This window comes from Aspergillus lentulus (genome assembly GCF_001445615.1).
Source record: "Aspergillus lentulus DNA, contig: Alt12, strain: IFM 54703, whole genome shotgun sequence".
Classification (NCBI taxonomy): domain Eukaryota; kingdom Fungi; phylum Ascomycota; class Eurotiomycetes; order Eurotiales; family Aspergillaceae; genus Aspergillus; species Aspergillus lentulus.
The window spans coordinates 2,198,504-2,223,020 of NW_028322115.1; the positions used below are offsets into that span (position 1 = coordinate 2,198,504).

A 24,517-nucleotide genomic window follows, 5' to 3' on the forward strand; every position below is an offset into this window, starting at 1 on the left:
ATGTACACTTACACATTATAATCGTCTCCTCTTTGATATAAAACCGTTGATCTATGAATAATAATGTGTGAGATGAATGGGTTCATTGATTCTTTTGGTAGAATGGCTGTAAACAGCGGGAGGTTCATCGCCATGGCATCTTCTCCGTAGCGACTCTGCAGTCCGCAACTGTTTTCGGTTTACAATTATCTCACAACCACCGCCACAAAGACAAGCACAGGATGGCACCCCCAGCTGCAGCTGTGTTGCAACATCTCTCCAATGCACTCGCAACACCCGAGCAATTATCTAGCTCCTCGTCATCCATTGATGGCGTCACTCCCGATCTAGAGGCGTCCCTCCGGTTTGCGGGCGCGCAGCTTACCCACGCTGCTGGCATCCTACTACGCCTATCGCAGGATATCATTGCGCAGGCCATTGTGACTTTCACCCGATTCTGGATTGGTCCTGAAGGGGGAAGCATGCGTATTTATTCAGTGAAGGTTTGTTCTCCAAGATACAATTGCTGTGTCCTAGTAAGCTAACTAGATACACTCTTCCAGGACGTCTCCGCCGCAGCTCTGTACCTGACCGCGAAGCTTTCGTTTCAGCCGACCTCGCCTCGCTCCGTTCTCAACGTCTACAACTTCCTCTTATCCAAGGAAGCGTCTCCACTATGGTTCGTCAATCCCAGTGGTGTAACAGATAAGCCCGCCCCGGAATCGTACGTCCTCTCCGAAGGAGGCTACCAGACGCAGCGCGCCGTCCTCCTCCGAATCGAATCGGTCATCCTTCGCACGCTGGGCTTCAACACGCACGTCGCCCTACCGCATACAATAGCCCTGACGTACCTGCAGACCCTCGGCGTGTCTTCATCAGATGTAGCCCGGAGGGTATTCGAGCACTTGAATGGATCTCTGCTGTCGCCGCAACTACTCTACGTCACGCACCAGCCGAATGCGCTTGCTGTCGCAGCTATATACCTCGCTGCTCGGGAAAAGGGTGTGAAGCTGGTGGATGGGGAGTGGTGGGAGGTCTTTGACGTCGATCGGGAGGAGCTGGGGTTCTTGGTTGTGGCTATGGGGAGCTTGGAAGGATTTGCGAGGGCGGAACTCGACAAATGGAAGACACGGACAGTCCCGATGACCGTGGAGGAACTGGAGGCTGAGATTGAACGACGCAGGATGATGGAGGAGGGCGAGTGAGGTCCTGAAATGACAGCTCTGACATTGTCTCAGGGTTTATCCAACTGGATCAATAGAGGATCAGCTGCCGTGAGGGTCGCAGTACGCTCTATGTTCCAAAAGCCCCAGGCAGACAAGCTGATTGCTGTATCTTGGGCTTGCGGTCGCTAAATACAGGGACATCTCATGGTCGATCTTTTGAGAGTACCCATGCACAAACCCATGCCGTCGCTGGTGGTGTTGTGTACCTTGAGAGGACGTCTTATCGAGTGCGCAGCGACTTTGGCTCGCTGTTGTGCTCTGGCGGGATACAAGGACTGAATCCGTACAAGCATTATTTGGCTAAACATCTAAAGGCATGATTGCATCATTACCAGTGTCATGTCAGTCAGGTGAAGCTGGTCATTCGATCTACCTCCTTGAATATAGCTATAGACAGAACAGTTACTATTCAGACCAGCTCTTATCTTTCCCGTGATTTCTTATTTGGTGGTGGTTTGTGACGTGCCTAAGCCACATGATGTAGCCCCGCGTGAGGAACATAGAGATAGCTGCTCTCCGCCACTTCTGTTGATCATCATCCAATCTTCAATCTCAACAAAACCTGACTTCAACGCACGCTATCCCAAGCTCCGAGAACATCATTGCAAAATAGATATCAGCACGCAATAGCACGCAGTCAGTCAACGATGAACATCCTCCACTCCACCTTATCAACCTGGCGGGACCGCCTGGCCCCCGTCTCCCGCACCTCCACCTTCCGCACCACCGGCCAAATCACCCCAGAGGAGTTCGTCCTGGCGGGCGACTACCTCGTTTACAAGTTCCCGACATGGGCCTGGGCCGACGCCTCCTCCCCCGCCAAACGAGTCTCGTACCTGCCCCCAGGAAAGCAGTTCCTAGTCACCCGCGGCGTCCCCTGCCACCGACGCCTGAACGACAACTTCGCCGGCGACGCAGGCCACGAGGACGAGATCGTCCGGGATATGTTGTCCGGTGCGGACGCGGACGACGGCGACGGGTGGCTGCGTACAGGCGGGGGCCGCGATCTGGCCGAGAAGCAGGCGGAGCGGATAAAGGATGTGCGGACGGTGGATGAATCGGGGAATATGGGCGAGCGGGAGGACGATGAGGAAGAGATCCCGGATATGGAGGACGATGATGATGACGAGGAGGCGATCATCCGGGAGCCGGCGGGGAAGTCGACGACGCAGTACGTACTACCTTAGTTGCCTTCTGGGCATGAAATGACGGTGAAGCTGTTGCTGTGTTTTCTGACATGTCGTTCAAAGGCCAATCCGCACTTATAACCTCTACATCACATACTCGAACTTCTACCGCACCCCGCGCCTCTACCTGTCCGGCTACCTTTCCCCCTCCGAACCCCTACCCCCGCATCTCATGATGGAGGACATCGTCGGCGACTACAAGGACAAAACCGTGACGCTGGAGGACTTCCCCTGGTTCGATGGCGGCGTGAAAATGGCCTCCGTGCACCCCTGTCGCCACGCCTCCGTCATGAAGACGCTGCTCGACCGTGCCGACGCAGCCCTCAAGATCCGCCGCGATAAGCTCAAGCAGGCGCATTCGGCGGCTGAGGCGAACAGGATCAACTCCGAGCGTGGGCTGGAGGGCTTGGTGGATGAGACGCGGGGCCTGTCGCTGAATGAGCAGCAGGGGCATGCGGCCGGGGGAGACGAGTGGGAGGTGCTGCAGCATGACGAGGAAGATCAGGTTGCTATCCGGGTTGATCAGTACCTGGTTGTGTTTTTGAAGTTTATCGCTAGTGTGACGCCCGGGATTGAGCATGACTTTACCATGGGTGTATGATTACATGTTGTTCCTTTTCTGGTGGTTGTTTGGCGTTGGCGAGGAGTCTCTCTGCTTCCGATTCTATGAAGATATGAACGCAAATCCTAATAGTACTTTATTTCTCTCCTTGGGATCACCCACTGCAGGATACACGCGAAGATGATACTGAATTGAGACACATTTGCATTATACTATACTCTACTCCTCGACAGCAACGTATAAAAATAAAAGATATAATACAACCGATTCACCCCTGACAATGCCGACAGAGACAAACCGGTCGATAGCTAGAAATTTGAACAGGAACAGAAGGAAAAGAAAGGGTCGGAGTAGAGTATAAGAGACACGCTGTGTCCCTGTGGAAGCCATTATACACTAGGACGCTTCCGTGCACTTGTTCATCATGGCCGTTCAACTGCAGGTACAGGAATGATCAGCGGGGTGAGCTGGTGCTGGTGCTGGTGCAGGAGGGGCAGCGACAGGAGCTTCAGGGGCAGGGGCAGGAGGCGCCGGAGGAGGAGCTGGGGCAGGGACTTCAGAAGTCTGCGCAGGAGGTGCCGGAGGAGGAGCGGGAACAGGGGGAGCCGGGGCAGGAGGTGCCTGGGCAGGAGGAGCAGGAGTAGGAAGAGCAGAAGTAGGAGTATGAGCCGGAGGGGTCGAGATAGGCGTCTCTACAGGAGGCGTAGGCGGAGTAGGCTTAGGAACGTGCGTAGTCTCGGGCGGCTCGGAGTGAGTCTCCTCATAATCATGGTGAAAGAATTTTCCAAAGGTAGCGCTGGGGCCATCGGGGATACCAAACGTGGCGAAGTCACCTGCGTCGGTGCTGGTGCTGAAGCCCGACTGCGAGCCATTGTCACCGTCGCCCACATCGCGGTGCTCATCATTGCTTGAGGAGAAGAAATCGCCTTGGTTGAAGCTGGGTCCGTCGGGGATTCCAGCGTTCATGAAGGATGCGGCGCCGGTGTTGCTGCTGGAGGTCGAGCCCGGGCTAGAGGGCGAGTCATCGTTATCCCCATCCTCATCGCAGTCCTCATCGCGGTTTTCATCGCTGCTCGTGGAGAAGAAATCGCCTTGGTTGAAGCTGGGTCCGTCGGGGATGCCGGCTCCCATGACGGAGGCAGCATCAGTGTTGCTGTGAGTGGCCTGCCTTTTGGCGATGCTTTCAACCTGTCTCTTTCTTAGTAGGGTAGGAAGCTGGAAGAGAGTGCAAAGGGTGTCATGTCTTACATCAGCGATGGGAGCCGAGAGAACGGCAGTAGGGCCAACCGCGAGCAGAAGGCACATCAGCGCCGAGACCTTTTTGACGTTGTGCATCTTTGTCATGTCGATGGAAAGAATATAATAATGAGAGAAAGTCCGAAGGAGCAAAAAGAATGTGGTTCAGATAGATAAACGAATGACTGCTCTCAGCGAGCGAAAAGGTCAAGGAATGAATGACAGATAGACCATATCATAGCATGGGACAGGACGTCTTTTATATCTGCTTCCATTTTCTGTGCAAGTGAGTTCAATGCCTTCCCCAAGCGGTTTCACTTCCTTCGTAACCAGCCACCGAGATCCGAGCACTTGACATGTAAGGCATCAAGATGAAGACTATTCTTAGTTCGATGATATCTAGGAGTATAAGATGAGGGGTGTTTGGGGTATCCTCCGGATTTGCACTGCACATGCAAATGCAGCGAAGATACATCGAAGGGAAAAGGGATGAGACAAGAGGGAATCGTGGCTTGATACGCCCATTCGGGGTTGATGCCATGCAAGGGCGGCCGAGTTATTGATACGCCCACGACAAGTCAAACGCCAGCGCCCGGAACTTCTTTAAACAGTGCTGCCTGATAGATAAGGTTTGTTACACATCGCGGAGTCAGATTGTCGACTCAAACTTGAAGAGATGAGAATAAGACGTTATCTCAATATTATCGTTCTAGTTTGCCAAAACGGGAAGAGAAGTATAGGCCACCGAAATGACTTGGGTATATATATCAGATTGCATATGACCTCCTCAAAAATCACTGATAACGTGCGTCGAACAACGGGTGTATCATCGTAAAGTAAATGAAAAAGGGTCAAATTGAACAAATCGAGAGAAAATATGCAAATGGAATTGTGCACGCCTCAAGCTTTTTCAAAAGTCCGAGACCCCGAACGCAGTGCCGAAATTGGTCGTGTTCTTGAATTTCAATTCAGGAACGGACTCAGTAGGGTCTGCATCTGCTACCTTCTCATCGTTCGGATCGGCATCAGAGGAACGACCAATGACTCGTCTGGCCTGATCGAGGAGTTTCAGATCCAGCTCCTGTAGGAACTCGCTGTCATGCTCCTCTTCATTCAGCAGGGATAACGGCCCCTTGAGAGCCGGATCATCAGGTAAGTCCGGAAAGTAGGAGGCGGAGTTTTCCGCAGGTTGTCCCACCATCGTCGCCCTAGGAGCAAAGGGCTCTTCTTCCTTGCCCTGGACTTGGGGGATCACGTCACCGTTAACCGAGGCCTGCTCTGTGTCCGCATCGGCATCGATGAGCACCATGGGAGTGTGCCCAGCATCCCTAACTAGATTCACGTCGGGTGGCCCAAGCTCCGACAGTTTCAGCTTCAGGCTGTTCTTACGTTCCGAAGACGATTTCGAACGATCGGACGACTCTGGAGATTCGTCCATTGGCGAAGGGGAGGGTGGTGTCATCACGCGGGCGACGACATCGGGCGGTAGCGCTGAAGATTTGAGAGTAATGCCATCTAGCTTGCTGTCAAGCTTCTCGATTGGGACGGGTATACTCATACACGAGGAGAGTTCGGCTGCACGAGCCTTCGGGGATAAGGCCGCATCTAAGGACGGCGCAGTGAGTGGCATATGCGCTCCTTGCTCAGTGATCGACGCGAGGTGGTTCTGACCATCGGTCTTCTCCACACCGTGAAAAACCCTTGTCGGCCGAGTCGTAGGGCTGGGCCCCTCCCACACCTGAGCACTCATATAATCTTGATTGCGGTGGCGCTCGTTAGATAGATTAGGGGACACCGGACCACCGAAGGGATGCAAAGAGAAATTGACAAGGGTGTCAGGAGCCGAATGGTCATTGTTCGGGGTACCTTTGCTTTTCAACAAGGCTTCTAGTTCTGATATTCTTAGTTTTAGTAACCCCCTCTCCTTCTCCCACAATTGCCGTTCCTCTGCGAAAAGTGCCCGTTCGTTCTCGAAGCTCGCCCTTTGGCGATGGAGAAGCGTTCGGGCCTGCTCCAGATAATCGGCGCCCAAAGCCGAGTAAGAGAACCGATCGCTTTCAGCTTTGCCAAGCACCCGCCCGTGATCGAACTTGGAGGCAGGGTTACTGGTCGAGACCGACTGTGCACGGCGGATGGGGGTTGCCGTTGGCGAAAAGCGAACCTCCTTGTAGAGGCTCCCATGCCCATTGGGAACCTTTGCAGTCGTTGATTTCATGGTGGCGGTAGCCAGACCGTTTCACATGAAACAATTGCAGGGTTGTCTTCCAGTTAAAAAAAAGCCTCTCCTGTCCAAAGGGATGAAGAGGTGGAGAAAAAGAAAAAGAAGCAAGGGAACTTCAAAGACAATAAAACTAATACAGGAGAGACTGAGCACTCAATCTCCACGAAAATTTGCCAATAATCAGCGGGTTGTCAACGATACGTGAGGATTATCAACCTGGCGTCCTCTCGAAATGGGAAACAGCATCGCCAGGGCAGATCTCCAACGCATGAAAACTAAAGGAAAAACACATGCAGGGATCCACCTACGAGGTACAGACAAGAGGGGGCAAGGGGGTCGCTTGGCGACAGAGTCGTCCTGTACGACGTTGAGTGGTTAATTTTCGACCGACAACTAGCGTATGAAGCGATGCCTGAAAGCGCGGACAAATATGTAGGATCTCCTGAGGCACAGCGTGGCCCCATAGAAAGAGCAGCGATAGCGTTGTCAACTGCCTCGTAGTGTGGAGGTCGAATGTTGGGTTGTTTGGAGCCAGCCAAACGCCGGAGGACAAGTGGACGAGATAATCTTTCACCGCAACGATAGTAGTTCAGCGCATCCTGTTACCGGAAGAGGAGCTGTTGAAAAACGATCGCAGACTGAAGCATTTATATCAGTTTTCAGAAAGCGGGTCGACGATGAATGTCCCACTTTTATGCGGGGGAATCGTGTGAGACGTACCAGACTAGCACCCTCAGTCTCCTACAGTCCTTTATGAGAGTGTAACCTCAGTGCTCTCTCAACAAACCGAAACTGTCAAATTCAGTGCCAGCACGGAGATGAATATCGACGAAGGATAGAGGAAGAAGAATAAAATCGATAATTATATCTGCGAATGGATGACAATCACCGAGGAATGCATCAGATTTTGGGGAATCTACAAAATGGAGGTGGTAGGGGAAAGTGGGCGATCACGAGAGACGCGATGACGTTATGCCATACACAACCCGTCCAACAGATGATCGATTCCCCTCGTTCAGGTGTCATTGTGAGTTCTTGTGTCTGTGTAAACATTCTAACTGATTTATTATACTTGAATGATCATCCGAACCCTCCCGTAGTCAGATTCAGAGTGGTACTAGGGAGTTGGAGATGGGTCGGCCGATCATGACATGAATCAAGCAGTATGTGTGGCATGCGGATTTTGCCCTTAAAATCAGCATATAATCTTGCTTCCTTTGGTATTAGTATTAATAGCATCGATATAAGTACAGGGAGCGGATATCTATCCAATCGGTCTATAGTCTATATGAGGTGAGTATGCCCAGTCAAAAAAACTCCTTCGTGCCAAATCCTTCAACATGAAAGCAACCCATCCAGATGAGAAACATGAAACATTCCAAAAAAGCAAACCAGCGCCATGCATTTCCTATCCGAGCCTCCTGCGCCAGAAAAATCCCGTTAGGTCCAAATCATTGACCCCACGCCAGCCCGAGATCGGACAGAGTCTCAATGTTTGGCTTTTGCAGCGCATAACATCGGGACGTCATCCTGCAGCAGTCCCCGGTGGTCCAATAGACTTTGAAACGAACGATGACATATGCTGCAAAATCTCAGAGCTCTCACAGTGAACAAGAATAAAAGAAGATTTCCAAGGTCCGTCAGAGAGAAGGCCGACCCTGCGACGACCGACTCCCCCTCCTCAACAACCTCTGCGCCTCATCCATAACATGCCGATGAATCGACGGCAACGGAAAGAAATGCAGATCCTTCCTCATCGCCCCAAACACCGTCGCCAGATAGAGGACCCCACGAGCCGATAGCTCACGCCCACCCACCGAAGCAGACGGATAGTAGAATCTCGGATCCAGATAAAAGAAGACACTAGACCACTGCGGCAGCTTCTCCATGAGCAGGCGCCCAGCGCGCTCGTAGTCCTTCAGCATGCGCTTCGGCACCCCCGTCTGCGAATGCACAAAGAAGCAGATCTCGAAGCCGACGCTACGGATGCGGCTGCGCGCCGTCGCGCTGAGGGTATCCAGGAATGCGCCGAGACGATTCAGATCAAACGAGTTCAGGAAGAACAGGGTGTAGCGCGAGTAGAGAAAATCCTCTGCTTCGTCGTGGATCTGGCGGTTGACAGATAGCAGATTGCGGGCTGTGCCGTCCTGCCCTACCCAGCTAGGACACATAGACAGGGCGCGGAACCGTCCGCGTGAGGTGAAGGTGTTGCCGCGATCGTTGACGACGATCAGCGGACGGTCCGTGTATTCATTAGGGACCGCCAGGGCATATTCGTAGATCTTCAGGCGCAGCTCCGGAGGTAGTCGAAAGAAAGCCGACTGTTTGGGAGTTGTATTTCGAGGACTGCGTGTCCGGATTTGTGCGGATTTCGGTGTAGAAGCTATGACCTCGAACATATCAAGGTGTTCGAGACTGTAGCTAGATATCATAGAACGAATGACAAGGGTAAGAAGTATAGGGAACTAGCTCTTTATCTTTAGAAATACCCCAGTGTGGAAAAAGCTCCCAGTGACATCAGACAATTCACAAACTAAATAGAATCAAATGATATCAGAATTCAACACCTCATACAATGCCTCTCTGCAACGGTATAAGATAGATAATATGCAGAAGAGAGAAAAACGCAGACAAATTCTGCGCGGATCCAATCGCTTCGAATATATGAATCAGAGCATTCCACGCTGACATGCACTGATGGACTGACAATTGAGTCAGTATTTGGCAAAAAGGGTAAAGAAAAGAGAGAGCAAAAAAAGAAAGGCATCATACCACTGTCCAGCATCCAATCAGTCCAACATCCGCCGTCATCGTGTCTCCATCACAGGCTGGACTATCGAGGGGCCCTACATTCTGCAGCTTGACTCGGACCGACCGACGTCAGTCAAGAAAAATTCCTGCCGAAAACTTTGACTCTCATTGCCATTTCGATCAATCGGAGGGAATCATGGAAATAATGGGCCCTATCCGACGGTCTAGGAAGAAAGAGAAAACTCAATTTGATATGGGTCTTTGGTTCATCGGGATCTTCCAGTGCTCGGCTTCTCGAAATTGGGTGGCAAGACGGGGATGCTCGGGACCAGTCGCCGCCATTTGTGAGTGATCTAGAATAATAAATATAGAACCTCTCTTGGCTTGCTTTTCTCATCGTGGAATATACCTCTCTGGGCAGACCTCTAAGGAGTAATCAGATGATAAGATGTAGAAAACATTGTATAGACTCAATACAACACAGAGAAACTCCTAGCCTCTATCACGTCCGTTTGTAGACCCCCAATGTCCATGCAGCCCGGAGGACAGCCAGACCCCAAGCCATACCGATGCTATCACGAACGACGTTCAGCTTGCTCCCTTTGACCTCTCTCCAGCCCACGGGCACCTCTGCAACCGGGATATTCGAGAATTCAGCCAGCATGAGCATCTCAACGTCAAAGATCCATCCTTCCGAGTGCATATAGGGGATGATATAAGGCAGCGAGGCCCTCGAGAATAACTTGAACCCACACTGGGTATCTCTGATGGTCGCTGTTTTGGGAGGCGTCATAAGCCACAGTATCAAATGGAACGAATGCATCAGAAAATTACGTAGTTTCGAACGCTGTGATCAGCAGTCCGACGTCAGCCTTGCCCAGTTCACACGGACAGGAACTACAAATCATACCTTGACAACAGCCTCACTGCCAACCATGTGCGCCCGCGAACCCACTGCTACTCCACGCCCGTCCGAGTCCTCAATGTCCCGACACGCAGTGACCAGCTTCCCCAGATCCTCGAACTTGCTCGCCCCGTCGGCATCGGCGAACACCACGTACTGGCCTCGGACATGTCGCATACCATGCGTAACCGCCCCGCCCTTCCCCCGATTCTCGGCCAGAGTCACCACCCGGATCGTGCCGGGTGGAATATGGACCCCCTCATGAGGCGTCGGCGTCCAAGGACCAGCATACCCCTTAGGATGCAGCGAAAGCTGGTGGTCGCGGGCAAAAGCAAACGCGACCTCCTCCGTCTTATCCTTGGACCCGTCAGAGACAATGATAATCTCCCAGCCCTTCCCAGGTGGAAACTTGCCGCTAGGTGTGGCCGTTGTTGTTGCATGGCCGTTCGCATGGCCGTTGGCCGGTTTCCGCTGTCGGACTGCGTCTCCGGCCTTCTCCTCGGAGGCGGATGACGCCGCAAGTGTCCCGTACATCCTTTCTAGGTAGTTGACCGCTTCCTCTAACATGCCGGCTAGACGGTCCTCCTCGTTGTATGCGGGGACCACCAGGGACAAGAATAGCTCCGCCTTCTCCATGTGTGAATGGTCAAAGATCCGACCGGGACGTTTCTGCCGGTCCAGGGCGTCCTGCCAGCAGGGCAGTTGTTCGGGTTGGGTGATTGCTCCATCCTCGGAAAGGGTGCGGTATCTCTTCTCCTCCGGTAATGGTTTTCGCGGTTCGGGTGCGACTAGATAAAGGACAACGTAGAACTTGCGCGGGAATATGTCAGTAATTCTCAACAGGAAACATTGGGATAGGAGGAAAGAAAGTCGAGAGGAGAGCATACGAGAACGAATGACCCGAGAAGGGTCGCGGATATGGCAACCAGGAGGACGGGAAGAGGCACGCTGGCTAGCAGCTTTGTGCAATGGACACACGTCCCAATCCACGATTCCTCAGCCATAATGGATATAATAGACGCGTTTGTAAATGAAGAAAAAAATGTTGCAATGTTAATCACAGTAGCAGTAGACGAGCTCAGGCGCTGGAGATACAGGTCAAAACGATCCCTGGTTGGTCGGCCATGCGACACGAAGCCTGTCTGGTCAGTAATGCTTGCATTGATCGCTGAAGTCGCTACAGACAATGGCCATCATGCGCGGAATGCCATGTAAATTGGGGCGGAGGACCGGATAGCCAACTTGTCCTTTTGGTTTTGGGTTTAGTGAGTTGTAGATAGCTGGTTGCATAATCCGATCCTTTGGATCCTTTTTTAGATAGGTGGTCCTTGCCGGGCCGCGATGCTTCAACCCCACAAGGGACAACAGGCACTTACGTATACGGCCACGCGCTATCTACTACCATATACACGGAGATAAATTCAGGTAGATATACACGTCTGCATTGACATCCTATCATTGGTGGACATCATTTAAGCGAACGATGCTCAATTTCAAAAGGTTATTTCTCATATTTTAGGGAATCTTGACAGTATGTATTCCACAGGCTCCAATGAGCAGGTACGGCTCGATCATAATCATATCTACGGAAGGGAGATACGGACAAGAGTGAAAGCGTCCTAGGGAGAAGAACATCATATCATCACAAGTGACTCAACGAAGCTGTCATGTCCAATAGAAGTTCATACAAGAAGCGAGCGTAGGATCCAAGAGGAACCTAATTGGGCACAGAATAGATGGGGAGCAGAAATAACCCATCTGGAAATACCACGTGATCGGTAAGAATGCAACTTCGACAAGGAGATACCTCTGGAAGTATCATTCCGGGGCAGAGTAGGAATATGGAAGAGTCTAAGATGGAATCTCAGCGAAGACGCCACCTTAGAAAATTGAATGTGTGAATTACATTTGAGACGGCGGAGGGGTATTGGCAGTGTTAGCTTCCCACAAGGCGCGCGATCTGGCAGATCAGCGTAATGGTCACTTTCCTAAGCGCTTCTGGCAAGTTAGCCCCACGCGGGCTGTCGTCGGGAAATTGTATGACAAGTCGTGTTGCCATTCTCAATGCTTGGCCTTAATGTACAGCCAGTGATGACACGCCTTATTCATTCGTTGGTATCGTCGCATTCCGGGCTTCTGACAAACTCCGATAGACAGCCCAGGATCTCGATTGAAGAAATTGTGGTACGACTTAACGCAAGAGAGAAGCTGAACCCTCAAGTGTCAGGCATTTCCAAATCATGGGGCCCAGGCTGCGGCGCTGCGACTTTGAAGGGATTGTGCTGCTCTGCAAGTTTCTCAAGTCGAAGCGCAAAGGGTGTCACCGAGAACTTTCGGGAGACCGGGTCGTATGTCACCCAACGTTGGAACTGTCCCTCGTTAGCATTTTTTACCGCTCCTTCGCCGCGGTCCTTCAGACATACCGTCGCCAGCTTCACTCCCAGCCAAAGGCACCTGTACATCCTGGAAACGTTCAGAGAGGGTAGCTCAATGAAACGCCCCTCGTCTTCAATGAGTGAATGCTCAAAGAAACGAAGCGGGAAATAGTGCTGACTCCAGAGCTGACCACGTATGAAAAAGTCCTCCGGCAATTGTTTCCTCTCTTCCACAGTAGGGAAATGGGGACCTTCGAAAATTCGAATATCTGTATCATCGCGAATCATGGTATTGAGAAAGGTAGCGATCTTTCTCCAGGGAACGAAAGCTTCGATGTATTCCATGCTGCTTCTGCCGTTAAGTGCTAGGCACCAGAGGAAGGCCATCGAGATATGCACTGTGGGATAAACGTTCTTGTTTCCGATCTGGTCAAGAAGGACAGACAATGTTTGAAACGTCAGGCACGACGCGTAAAGACTAAGTGGCGAATACCTTCGACTATCTGTGGATGCCACTGACCCATCCTCGGTCAGAGGGAGGTCAGAAGCGGAAGTCGACGTTTTTGCAGGCGTCGGCTGGGTCTCCAAAGCAGACCTCCCTTGATGGATCCCTCGCGGGTGGAACTTGGCGGGTAAGGCGGCGTCCGGGTGATTGTATTCGAATATGGCTGCGAAATTGCACGACGACATATAGACACCCTGCATCTTAAAGGCGGCCCCCATTCGGCCAACATGAGTTTCCAAGTGTGCCAAAAATTCCTCCGCTGATCTGTAGAACTGAGGCGCCGGGTTGCGATAGAAGAGATAGCCATGAGCCAAAACAAATGCCGCAATGAGCGGATAGTGGTGATGAGCTTTTGGCGCATTCAGAAGCGGATTAAACAGTGATGGTATGCTTTCCCTCGTGCTTGGAAAAGAGTGCACACTGACTAAAGACTTTGTATAGTAGAACAGCTGCTGGACTACATCCGGGCGAGCTAGGACGGCAAGGTGATGCTGTATTCTGCCAACGTCAGGATTCTTATCCGCCGCCTTGTTGTACCAGTATCTGGCGACGCCAGCCCAGATCTCGCGGTCTCGCACGTCCACCTCTTCTACTGCCATTCTATATCGCGCCAAGTCGCCCAGGCATTCGATCCACGTGTCTTCAAATGCGCGGACACTTTCTAATAGCAGAGTCATCATCGAGTAAGCCATGTAAATGAAAGTCAGCATATGCTCCAGGGAGTCAGGGAGCCGGTGGCGTAGTAGCTCTAGGAAGGAATGGATCCCATAACGCCACATACGAGCCGGCATGGCATATTTCTGTGCTAGTCTTTTGAGCACAGGACTCGCGGACGGATGTTGTGATGCTAGAAAGAAGTCGTGATGCTCGTTCAGCAGCGTTCGATGGAGGGCAATCAGGGCCTGCCATTGGAGTGGGGACAGCGGAGTCTTCGACTCGGACTGTTGCTTGTCGATTTCAATGCATTTCTTCTCCACCATGACTAGCCCCGCGTAGATTCCGCGCACTTCATTGATCAATTGCTCTTCTGTTATAGGATGAGTTTCTGGCTGTAGGAAGATCCCATGTGATGCTGTACCTCCGGCTACCGCAGAGTCACCTCCAGCGGATTTCTGATCAAAGCTCAATCCTTCCACGGGTTCTGCCGGTTGCCCCTTGGGCCGCGCAACGAGTTTCTCTTGCCTGCCAGTCGGCTGAAGGGTCGATACACTTTCATGCTGGACAGGGATTCCATGCATCTGTTGCGCATCGGGTTGCGACACCCTTTGTCGCCACCTCCCGGCAAGTTCGTCGGCGGAGCTTGCTGAAAGTCTAGGCAGTCGCGTATCGCTCTTAGACGGACTACTTTTGCGATTTCCGATTTCGCCTGCTATCCGACTGCCGGAGGGGCCTAGCATGTGAGCCGAACGTCGCTGTCGGGTCTTTAATTTCTGCTGGCGACATTTTATGAAGTGAGGTGACGCAGCCTCCATACTCCCTCCTGAAGCGAAGCCTTGATTGCTCAGATCCTCGGAGTCAGAGTTTTCTGGAATAGCCCCCGCTGAATAAGGCCTCTTTACAGAGACTGAGGGGCTCACGGAATGGCGAGCCATATGGGTGATCGGATATACCACAGGTGACCCATTATCGTCAGGCAATCGACCGATTGGTTTCCTAAATAACGCGGTCAGTAGATGAAACGCAAACGGACAAATATCTTGGAATAGGAATAATGGAGTTGCCGACGGAAATACTTACTTGGGAAAGTTGCCGGTCTCATTTGCGATCTTCGGGGAATCAATCAATTGGGCACCTAATTGGTCTGCGGCGTGATTCTTTGTACTGATGTGGACGTCGGGATGATCTGGAACAATGCCCGATTGCTGGTAAATAAATCCGTTGCTCATTATTCTCAAAGGGTTTTAGAGTCAATCTGGAGCATGTCATCTGATTGAATTCTCCCATCTGCATCAGCTGATATGATCCACATCCCAGCTTAGAAGAGAGGTAACGGATGAGACGGAGGTTGGCGAGAGGGGCACGAATCTGTGGTGTCCGACTGATGGGTGAGTACAAGGCAGCAAGGAGCACAGACACACCAAGGGAACAAACACAAGAGATGACGGAAGACAGGCACAGCTTTGAATATTCACTCTCAAACCTCAACAAAGGATGAAATACAAAATGGAATATGAAAACAAAACAAAATGATATTGGTCAAAAGGATCCGGAGCACTCACGATGCCAGGCGAAAAAAAAAAGAAAAAAAATAACAGTGAAGAATGAGGATAGTGATGACGACACTTACTTGAGGAAGCTCATGAAGCAAACACCAGCTTATTTATAGCTCCCGATCAAGACAAGGTTGAGCGGGACAGACAATAATAATGATGCTAGATAGATACCAATTAGGCAGGCAAAGGCAACTTAACTAACAGGCTCCATCCGTTTTTTGCGAACAGTGAGCCACTCAACTAGGTAGGTAGGTACCTTACTGTGCCTTACTTCCTGCTCCTGCCGACCTTAACTCCGGATCTTAAGTTAGAAACACCGGAGCTAGCCTGGTAACTAGGCTGTTCTCTTTCCAAAGCTGGTTTGTGGAGGGATGAAGCCAAGGCAAGTCGAGGTTTTAAGTTGTCGGATGACCGAGGAAAGGTGACGCCGATGATGGATAGGGATGCTGTTGATAATAGTCGTGAAACTAAACAAAGGGAATAAGCGGAAGTGGATTCGATTTCAATGAAAAGTCGCTTTGGCCTTGATAGAGAATGTCTACCTAGTCAATAATAATACCAAGAAGACAAATATCCAATAATCAAGCCTTGATATTGGCGGATAATTGGCTGAGATATTGCTACTTTTCCCATGATTTAAAGATCGACCCTGGTTGCCTGACCATTATGAACCTTAAAAAGGGCAACATTATCACCGCAGTTGAGCGTCTCTTGTCTATTTCTTCTAGGACATAATGATCTACCTGAATAATTATTCAGTTAATTCTATAAAAAGTTGAACCAAAGTTGCTTATATTCTTCTTTTTTCCCATGTTGAAGGACAAAACAATTGACATACCGACTAAGGTAGCCTAAAATGCTGACGGTCCACCAAGGAATTTTCTCGAATATCAAAACATGAGCTAGACGAAAGACAATATTACAAATGCAGTTCACCCTTTATCTCCGCCCTATGGAAGGCAATGATCATCTTAACTCCAAGTGTTCACTTATGCTATGATCGTTTACTACCATTAATTTAGCCTTGCAGATTATCTCACCTAATGTATCATCAGAGATCGCACTGAAGACCGGGCTCGGTGTAACTCGACTTATCACCAAGGCCCAGTTTCTGCCGTATACCGATGGGTGAGCAATAGTAAACAGTCAACTGGTGAGGATCAACATCGCACCCTGGGGACTAAGAGTGGTTTGATTTCCAACGGCACAAGAACAATGCAGTTATGCGCTACTAGGCAATCAGAAGTAGCATTTCCAGCATTTCATGGCCAGGTGCTTAGGATTCAAACAACGCCTTAACAGAAATACAAGACTGATTCAAATCCATCTGCAGCCTGGCCGTTTTGCCTTGTTTTACCCAGCTTCTAGACCCTATCCATAGACCTTTGTGCAATGCTAACCGCATTTATTTCAGATTAGTCTACAGTCATCCTGAAGGACCGCGACAAAGATGGGAGAGGTATACAGCGCCTTCTTTAACCCAATAAGGTAATATCAGGCAGCTGGGGCATACGGGTGGAATGTCCTCGTATGTAGTATGAAGAAGCCTAGCCCACGATCAACACGCCACGTGCAACATGCTCAGACCCAGTGTCCCAAAACAGAAAACAGGCAGATTGAGGTTTTTCTGTCCTTTCCCTTGGGACGCTAACAGCTGGATCCAGAGGCAGTTAGGGATATACATGTACGGGAATGCGATGTTGACACTCGATTTATGAAGCTTCTGTATACCAGGGTGGCACGGGCAACGACAAGAGGCAAGCAGGGAGCCGATCTAGCAGATATACTCCGAGTTATATACCACGTCCCCTTTGCTCATACCGAGAAGTAGGACCTAGGGATGAATGTTTGTTTGCCAGGAATGGTTAAGTGCGGTGAACAAGCTACTTTATTTCAATGGTTGCCTTGTCTGTGCGACTGCGAGACTGCGGCCCATTGCCCCCTTCCATTGTAGGTACTCAGCAATATCGACAGCGATCCGAGTTAAACCAATGACATTGCATATGAATCTCACGAACCCCTTCGATGAACTATCAGATCAGTATACACCCTACTACGGAGTACAAAGCTCCTTAAATGATGCAATCGAGCAGCTTCCCATAACCCCATGTCAAGGTGGATTGTTGCCCGGGTAAAACCGCCATGCAACCGTGCTGCCCGTGCACTTTCCAACAACCTGAGCAGGTGGTGTACTTGGATGCCTTAGGCAAATAGCATTAGCTTACCAGTTGACAGTTTCAATCGGTTCAAATAGGAAAACGCGATGCGATCCGATGTCATGGCGCAACCATGTCTGTGTTTTGAAGCTTACATTAGAGTTTTAGAGATCGTGGTCACATAAATGGCCAGGCTTCACGCGCATGTTTGCCTGCTCCTTTGCGTCATCGGAGAGGCAATGGCCCTGCGAGATTCTAGTAGTGTTTTGGCCACAGCCTCTCCCTTGACTGCCTCCGCCATGATCATAAGATGCCTACTGGGTATTATTAGGCCACCACCTATCATTCCGTAATCGTTTAGTCGCCTATCTACGGAGTATGGTATGATTGAACGAAGTGACCGCGGAACGACTGTAGTCATCATCGGCATAGCCGAAAATGTTCGTCTTGAATGTATTTTGCTTTATTACACAGTTCAGTGTCATCGCTACTGACGATGACTCATGCTCGGAGCAAGTGATTCATTATTATTAATTGAATCATCTATCGTGGGCCATAGTAGATTATTAAGATTCCGTTCAAGCAACAAGAAAATGTCGAAGACGCGCTGGCCGACCGAAGACCGACAAACGGATTGACTGTGCCTCTCGACGAGACTCCTGGATCGGCAATTGCGCTGAAATCATCACGTACAGCGCTAAGAGGCGCTATGCAAAGAAGTCTGAGACTGAAAAATGAGACTGAAAAACTGTCTCGAAATTATTGCAAGACCACACTAGCTGAATTCTTTTGGTACTCTAAAGGAATGTTCCATGAACTTTGGTGGCTTGTGAGGGACATAAAGTCGAATCGGAAACGCCGCCCGTTAGTGACCTTTCTGTTTTGCTATTCCAGGCGCGGTAACAGATCCCAACGCGTGGCTTTCCAGGGGAGCCGCGCTTTAGCTTTCTAGCCAAGTCGAAGAGTATACGGGATCTGAGGATAGCCAAGGCAGCATTTGGATAAAAACGTAGTAGGAAGTAAGACCAGGCATGTTGAAGCAGCGGAGGGTGTCAGGACAAGTAGATTCGCATCTAGACAACCATCACATTAGCGCTATTCCCTAGCCGAATCCGAGACCGTACCTTGGATTTGACGACTCCACGACACATAGGGCAAAGGGGCCGTCCCTTGATCCGAACTTGATCGAGTCGACTGGACGGCATGTGCTGCTCAGCGCACCAGCGGCAGAGTATCGCGTGACCGCATGGAATTATCACGGTGTCCACCAGTTGACTCATACAGATCTTGCATTCGAGATTGACGGTCAATTCTCTGTCTTCTTTGGGTTTGGGACGACCATCCGTCGTGTCATCAAGGCCTTTGGGAGTCGGTGGCCCACGATCAACGAGGCCGTCGTCATCCAGCGAGTGTTGTCGGTGACTTCCGTGGACGACACTACCGGTGCGCATACTTGTGTATGCTTGCAGCTCCGCCAATCGTTGGATCCGGACATGATCTTCTGGAGTGAGATACGTGAAGTAATGCGGTGCTCCGATCGCCATCGCAGGACTGGGGCTTGTGGCAGTCGCCGCCGCCGGCACTCTGGGCACCTGAGATGTTGAGAGGCGACGTGGGAGCTGCGGATTCGTTTCACCTGCAGGGCGCGTGCGTCGACGTGTGGTCTGGCTGATGGACGGAGCCTGCTGCTGCCCCGGCACTGAGCTTGCGGTGGAAGAGGAGCTCTGCGTCCGATGGTGCCGTCTGGGCTGGCTGGTCGCCGGTGAAACGCCCCATTGCGGAAATGGCATATAGGGATTGGGACGGGTGTATGACGGTGGAGAATAGACAGGTCTATATCGCACACCTCCGTAATGCTGAGTCTCTAAATGTGCGGGAGTATTGACCGTATCTGATGGTATCATTTGGTAGGCAGGCGCGGTCACATTTTGTGGCCCTGAGGGCTGCAGGTTGGATCTCTGCTGCACTGTGAGCTGGTGACTATTTTGAAACAATGATCCCGGTGGTTGAACAGGAGCCGTCCGTATATGAGAATAACTGTGTCTATTGAAATCAGCGACATATTGCGGATCCCAGTAACGCAGGCTGGCTTCTTGGTGGCTTCGATTGTGGTCGGTCAAATCTCCCCACAGGGCGTTCTGGCCTGCTATACCCTCCCCGTGGGTTTGTTGGTTCCCTGCATTTATCCCAGTTCTTGTGTCCTGGGAAGTGGGTGGCGGGAAGGCGAGGTCTCCATCGTGTATCAAAGCGAGGTACTCATCAGCAAGTGAAGTTGCAAACGGATTGGTGCTCGAATCTTCTCAAAGTGTTTAGCCTAAGATATTGGTCCCAACCGAGGTTACGGATACTCACTTTGACCTTCGAAATGAGGATTTGTAGAAGCGTCAATGGCACCTGATGCGTTATTTTGCGCGATGATTTGCGGATCCACAGCCCCATGGCTGCTGGAATCCCGCATGTTTGAGAACGTTGGAGGCGCCATATTGCTAGAGTCCCCGAAAGTGGAACGAGACAAACGCACATCCATGCTCGAAGGAATCAATTGATAGCCCGGGTCGCAGGTGTACTGCGTTGCGGGTTGGTAGGTCAGTAGCGTCTCGCTCAGGAGCTGCAAGTGGTTTAGAATTCTCGTGATCCCCTGATGGATGGCATGCAGTTCCTCTCGAAGATTATCGATGTTATCGTGGCGAGATTTTCTGTGATAGGAAGATCTCGTCGGCTCTAGGGAGATGGAAGGAGGAAGGGTGGAAGAGATATCGAAAGACAGACTGCGTGCGTTGGCACTTGCAAGATACGCCTCAGCAGGGTATTCCGGTTGACTGTGAATGAAAGCCTGCCTGCCGGGACGGCTAGATGAAGAGTGAAAACTCCAGTATTCTAAATCACAAGGGCTCAAGCCAGTGAGTAATTGCTCTAGTGAAAGAAGCAAAGCAGGCAATAAATACACTAAACAAATATGGTCAAGCGACTATAAGCGAAGCTGCAAATAATAACCAAATACAAAGAACTCAAGGAACTAGTGCATGAACGAGCTGACGAGGTTGGGAATTGGGGGAAGAGAAGACGGACCGTGGCACTTCCAACAGTACCTTGTAGAAGCAGTTGTTGTATGCCTCGGTGTGTTGCCGGTATTTGCAGATGACAAGGTCCTCCCATAAGAAGCACTCGGATGAAAGTCCAGACAGGAGCAACAGACAGGTGAGCTCAGGTGGAGACAGCCGATGGCATGCTTATGGATACAACTGGGATTGTTTGATAGAGAGACCCAGGCTAACATGATTCAAAGTAGTTATAGATAACGTGCAGATGGGGACAGATAGCCTTATTCCAACCAGATTCTGGTGTACTACTGTGACAGTGTCAATATTAGTCACAATGCAGATGGCGGACACGTCCCCAGTGACTTCTTAAATAAAGTGAAAACATTCGATCATTCGCCTAAGCCAAACGATATCAATTGGCTGGAAATCATCTCGTGGATTAGTCTTAAACGGAGCTCGGAATCAGGACCCTTCAAGGCTGGGAAGGCCCTACAGAAGGGGGGCAAAGAAGAAAGCAATAAGGGAGATGGAGATTAGTGGGTAGAAGGAGGAGTGAAAAGAGAGCCAAAGAGTCCTAGGAGGCAACAGCAGTTTTGCCCTAATACTGCAGCCAGCCCGGTGAGAACTAATAATGGTTGAATGACAACGAAATAGCAGGGCAGGGTCTCCCGGAGTTATTCGACACAGGGCCCTTGAACGTTGCCTGAGCAGAATCCTTGATGGTAATAGTAGCCAGGCAGGAGCCAAACGGAGCAAAAGTACGACCGTAACACACAAGGGATCTCTGACGTCTGGGCAACGTTGACGAAATCGAGACCGTACCGACCGTCAAGCGAAGTCGGGAAGATGCGCCAAAGACGGGTCTGCACTGCGCCGCAGCCAAAGATGGATTGGGGGGGGAAAGGGAAAGAGACCTTCAGTATTAATAAGGAATGATGAGGGGGAAGGTGAGCAAGGAATGGACAGAAACATAAAAGGACCACAAACCAATGTCCAAAGCCGTCCAATGATCAAAACCGCCAACTGTGGCGGGTGGCAGGGAATTGGAAGCGAGAGGAGCTCCCATAAAGCAACGAAGCTCCTTTGGCGGGTGTCACCATCTATTCTATCTAACCCCGCAGGATGATTGATCAGAGAGCGTTCTATGGCTGATCTTACTCCGTAGACACGTAAACTAGATATCCGGGATCTGGTATGTAGGTAGGTAGATTTTAGCCGAGAAAGAGACGAGTAATGATCGATTGATTGACTCATCCGGGTAGTCCGTGATCCTACTGGTACCTATTACTATAGTTAGAATCGCTTCAAGGGGAATGCTTAGAATTGATTATTATTATTATCAAAGAATGAAATGATGATGATAAGGCTGGACGGAAAAAGAACTTGTAAGGAGATCCCACGGAGCAAGAGAAAGCGAACACGGGCAGTAATTCCCGCAGCAATCCGTCGACGTCATCTCTTGCTGTCTCTCATTCTCCACTGAACTCTATCATCTTGCTCGGATGTTTTTCCAGGTTTCCTGGCCCGAGACGGTTCATGTGATGGTCTGTTATCTGTTTGAGATTCCTTGGGTCACGCTGTTCATCTTGTGGTAAGCAGATTCGCTTCTCACGAGTCCTTGACTAGCACACGCGATTCATGAGGAACAGGCTGTGGCTGTCCGTGCGGCATCTGCATCCAACCTGCTTCTCCAATCCCATCGCGCCATCGGGCACAATCAGGTCAATGTCGAGCTTCACCATTCCTCTTGATGAAGGCAATGGTTCTGGGTCTGTGCCAGTCAATTCTCTTAACGATCTGAGCAGAGACGATCTCCTACGTTTCCCAGCCTTTCGGATCTGGCTTTCCACCCTTAACCGATCGTTACAGCGACAACACAATCCGTCCCATGAGTTCAACCACAACCCCTATGTTTTAAGGAAAATCAATATTCAATCTGTTGATTACTTCAAGGGCGGCAGATTGGGGTTTGTTAAGCTCAAAGCTGAAGTTTCCAATGGAAACGGAGAAACTCTCCCGGGAACGGTCTTTCTGAGGGGTGGTAGTGTGGGAATGTTGGTAAGAATGACAACATCCCATATCTGTACGATGCGAATCAGATTACTGACCATCGTGATCCTTGTGCGATAGATGATCCTCCAGCCCGACGATGTGCCCTCATCGAACGAGGACGAGAAGAGGGCGATTCTGACCATTCAACCCCGAATCCCAGCCGGCTCCCTAGCTTTCCCCGAGATCCCAGCTGGTATGATTGATGATAGTGGAACATTCGCCGGAGCAGCTGCAAAGGAGATAGAAGAGGAAACAGGATTGACAATCCCCCAAGGTGAACTTGTCGATATGACATCTCTGGCGCTGCAATCGATTTCGGAGCCAAAGGACGGAGAGTCTCTGCAAAGAGCAGTCTATCCGTCCCCGGGAGGGAGCGATGAGTTTATCCCCTTGTTTTTGTGCCAAAAGAGGATGCCGCGCAAGGAGATCGAGAGTCTACAAGGACGGGTGACGGGTTTACGCCAGCATGGAGAGAAGATCACATTGAAGATTGTGCCGTTGAAAGACCTTTGGAAAGAGGCATTGCGAGACGGTAAGACCCTTGCCGCATGGGCACTATATAACGGCCTGAAACAGGATGGAAAGATTTAAGAATGGCTCAGCCTCGTAGCCAAGCCGATAGGAAGATTGGCACCTGTAGTCTCTACTCCGTAGGTTATGGATATCTATCGACATGAATGGATCCTCGATCTCGTCTATATGCAGGACAAGCCGTGAATGAAGCGCGCAATTAAAGCTTCAACTTCTGCGCCAGTTCGATGCCCTCTGCTAATGTTCCCACGCGGGCATCAATGGCATATCCCTCGGCTTCGAGTCTCTTCAACTCGGAAAACAATGTACTCAAGGGCAGTGTGAAGCACTCGATAAACTCATTGTCCTCGAGTTGCGGTTTCGGATCCTGATTTTCAGGAAGCGACAGATCCACACGCACATGAACCATATTCAGATTAGTGTTACACATCCCCGGATCTGTGATACCTTCAATTAGTGCCTTGCACCACGCCTCAGAGGGTCGGAACCGTGCTTGATCACGGAAAATTGCGTGTAGTATCAATGCACTCACCATTAAACATGAGAGTGCTTGTCTGCTCTGCCACTCCCACATAACCAGTCTCTTCCCTGAGCTCGCGCACCGCACATTCCTCAACGGTCTCACCTGCGTCGATAAGACCCGCTGGGACTTCAATGACCACTTTGTCGATAGGCGGCCTGTACTGTTTTTGCAGCAGCAATTCAGGGCCAGTTGGCTTGTCAATGATGGTCACGATTCCCACGCCATCGACCTCGCAGCCCGGTGGCCGAGTCTATCCCAGTCAGTACTTCCACGTAATCCTACGCAAGGTTTCTCGGCCATGAAGTAAGTCTTGCTGCTGAAGTAAGGAGAGGAAAGCCAGAAGCCTTCTGCTGAGTCGCAATGCAGACTAGCAGTGGCATGATAGCGTCATAGCACCCTGGATGTACAAGGAACCGCACCGAGCAAGTAAAAGAAATACACTTACCCGTCTCTCTGCCGACTCCCAAGTCCTTTCCACACCATTTGGATCAGTGTATGTGGTCAGAACCAACCTAGTCCATTTGGCATTACTGTTTTCCTATCATGCGGATCAGTCCATACTTCGTTCTTTACACCACGGGGTAATTCCGGTAGAATAGACGAGGGGGGCGCGAACATTGCGCCATGACTTGAACGCCCCTCCAGGAACATCAGTTGCATACCAATGGAGCTCGTGATAAGAACTTTGACTTGGCGTACTTGGGATCGGATCCGGACATCTTTTGGTCTTGCTGAACGTAAGGTAGCAATGGCAGTTGAGGCAGTTATAGTATACCGGAATTAAGAAGAGAAGAAGCAATCCCTCATCTCCCCAGGTGTGATGTATAACGAGTGATCTGAGCGGTCAGCCTTCCCACTGATGCCTGGAGCTGTTTATGTTCAGTGTTGATGGAGTATGAAGTATGAAGTATGGAGAAGCTTCTGCGTATGTCTGGGGACCCAAAAGGAGGGGCCGAGGCTAAGCCACTTTCAGATCGAGATAGGGCCAACCCTGGGGTCTTATCTCACTCAATTCATGAAGACAAACTGCCTCGAATCTGTGCTTCAGAGATCAG

The 24,517-nt window shown here is 50.6% G+C and overlaps 10 protein-coding genes across 10 annotated transcripts; 3 read left to right on the forward strand and 7 right to left on the reverse strand.

Annotated features, from left to right (window-relative positions):
* Nucleotides 1-221: 221 nt before the first annotated feature.
* Nucleotides 222-1,184, forward strand: ALT_6645 (putative cyclin; the record flags this gene model as incomplete). Its single annotated transcript, XM_033558156.2, has 2 exons — nucleotides 222-482; nucleotides 543-1,184. 2 exons carry the CDS (start codon nucleotides 222-224, stop codon nucleotides 1,182-1,184), a joined length of 903 nt encoding a protein of 300 aa, XP_033414047.1.
* Nucleotides 1,185-1,852: 668 nt separating this feature from the next.
* ALT_6646 (ATG3/ATG10 family protein) lies at nucleotides 1,853-2,993 on the forward strand (the record flags this gene model as incomplete). Its single annotated transcript, XM_033558157.2, has 2 exons — nucleotides 1,853-2,376; nucleotides 2,456-2,993. 2 exons carry the CDS (start codon nucleotides 1,853-1,855, stop codon nucleotides 2,991-2,993), a joined length of 1,062 nt encoding a protein of 353 aa, XP_033414048.2.
* Nucleotides 2,994-3,386: 393 nt separating this feature from the next.
* Nucleotides 3,387-4,298, reverse strand: ALT_6647 (putative cell wall protein; the record flags this gene model as incomplete). Its single annotated transcript, XM_089600106.1, has 1 exon — nucleotides 3,387-4,298. One exon carries the CDS (start codon nucleotides 4,296-4,298, stop codon nucleotides 3,387-3,389), a length of 912 nt encoding a protein of 303 aa, XP_089455568.1.
* Nucleotides 4,299-5,100: 802 nt separating this feature from the next.
* On the reverse strand, nucleotides 5,101-6,405 carry ALT_6648 (uncharacterized protein; the record flags this gene model as incomplete). The annotated part of the gene is made up of 1 exon (XM_033558159.2): nucleotides 5,101-6,405. The coding sequence occupies one exon, from the start codon at nucleotides 6,403-6,405 to the stop codon at nucleotides 5,101-5,103; it is 1,305 nt and encodes a 434-aa protein (XP_033414050.1).
* Nucleotides 6,406-8,051: 1,646 nt separating this feature from the next.
* ALT_6649 (uncharacterized protein AN11006) lies at nucleotides 8,052-8,810 on the reverse strand (the record flags this gene model as incomplete). Its single annotated transcript, XM_033558160.1, has 1 exon — nucleotides 8,052-8,810. The coding sequence occupies one exon, from the start codon at nucleotides 8,808-8,810 to the stop codon at nucleotides 8,052-8,054; it is 759 nt and encodes a 252-aa protein (XP_033414051.1).
* Nucleotides 8,811-9,664: 854 nt separating this feature from the next.
* ALT_6650 (dolichyl-phosphate beta-glucosyltransferase) lies at nucleotides 9,665-11,070 on the reverse strand (the record flags this gene model as incomplete). Its single annotated transcript, XM_089600107.1, has 3 exons — nucleotides 9,665-10,009; nucleotides 10,073-10,854; nucleotides 10,908-11,070. 3 exons carry the CDS (start codon nucleotides 11,068-11,070, stop codon nucleotides 9,665-9,667), a joined length of 1,290 nt encoding a protein of 429 aa, XP_089455569.1.
* Nucleotides 11,071-12,282: 1,212 nt separating this feature from the next.
* Nucleotides 12,283-14,832, reverse strand: ALT_6651 (uncharacterized protein; the record flags this gene model as incomplete). Its single annotated transcript, XM_089600108.1, has 2 exons — nucleotides 12,283-14,599; nucleotides 14,684-14,832. The coding sequence occupies 2 exons, from the start codon at nucleotides 14,830-14,832 to the stop codon at nucleotides 12,283-12,285; spliced, it is 2,466 nt and encodes an 821-aa protein (XP_089455570.1).
* Nucleotides 14,833-18,388: 3,556 nt separating this feature from the next.
* On the reverse strand, nucleotides 18,389-19,797 carry ALT_6652 (C3HC4 finger protein; the record flags this gene model as incomplete). The annotated part of the gene is made up of 2 exons (XM_033558163.2): nucleotides 18,389-19,611; nucleotides 19,668-19,797. The coding sequence occupies 2 exons, from the start codon at nucleotides 19,795-19,797 to the stop codon at nucleotides 18,389-18,391; spliced, it is 1,353 nt and encodes a 450-aa protein (XP_033414054.2).
* Nucleotides 19,798-22,081: 2,284 nt separating this feature from the next.
* On the forward strand, nucleotides 22,082-22,999 carry ALT_6653 (putative NUDIX family hydrolase; the record flags this gene model as incomplete). Its single annotated transcript, XM_033558164.2, has 2 exons — nucleotides 22,082-22,414; nucleotides 22,487-22,999. 2 exons carry the CDS (start codon nucleotides 22,082-22,084, stop codon nucleotides 22,997-22,999), a joined length of 846 nt encoding a protein of 281 aa, XP_033414055.2.
* A 139-nt stretch (nucleotides 23,000-23,138) lies between these two features.
* On the reverse strand, nucleotides 23,139-24,181 carry ALT_6654 (MutT/nudix family protein; the record flags this gene model as incomplete). The annotated part of the gene is made up of 4 exons (XM_033558165.1): nucleotides 23,139-23,377; nucleotides 23,472-23,712; nucleotides 23,908-24,000; nucleotides 24,125-24,181. The coding sequence occupies 4 exons, from the start codon at nucleotides 24,179-24,181 to the stop codon at nucleotides 23,139-23,141; spliced, it is 630 nt and encodes a 209-aa protein (XP_033414056.1).
* Between the last annotated feature and the right edge of the window lie 336 nt (nucleotides 24,182-24,517).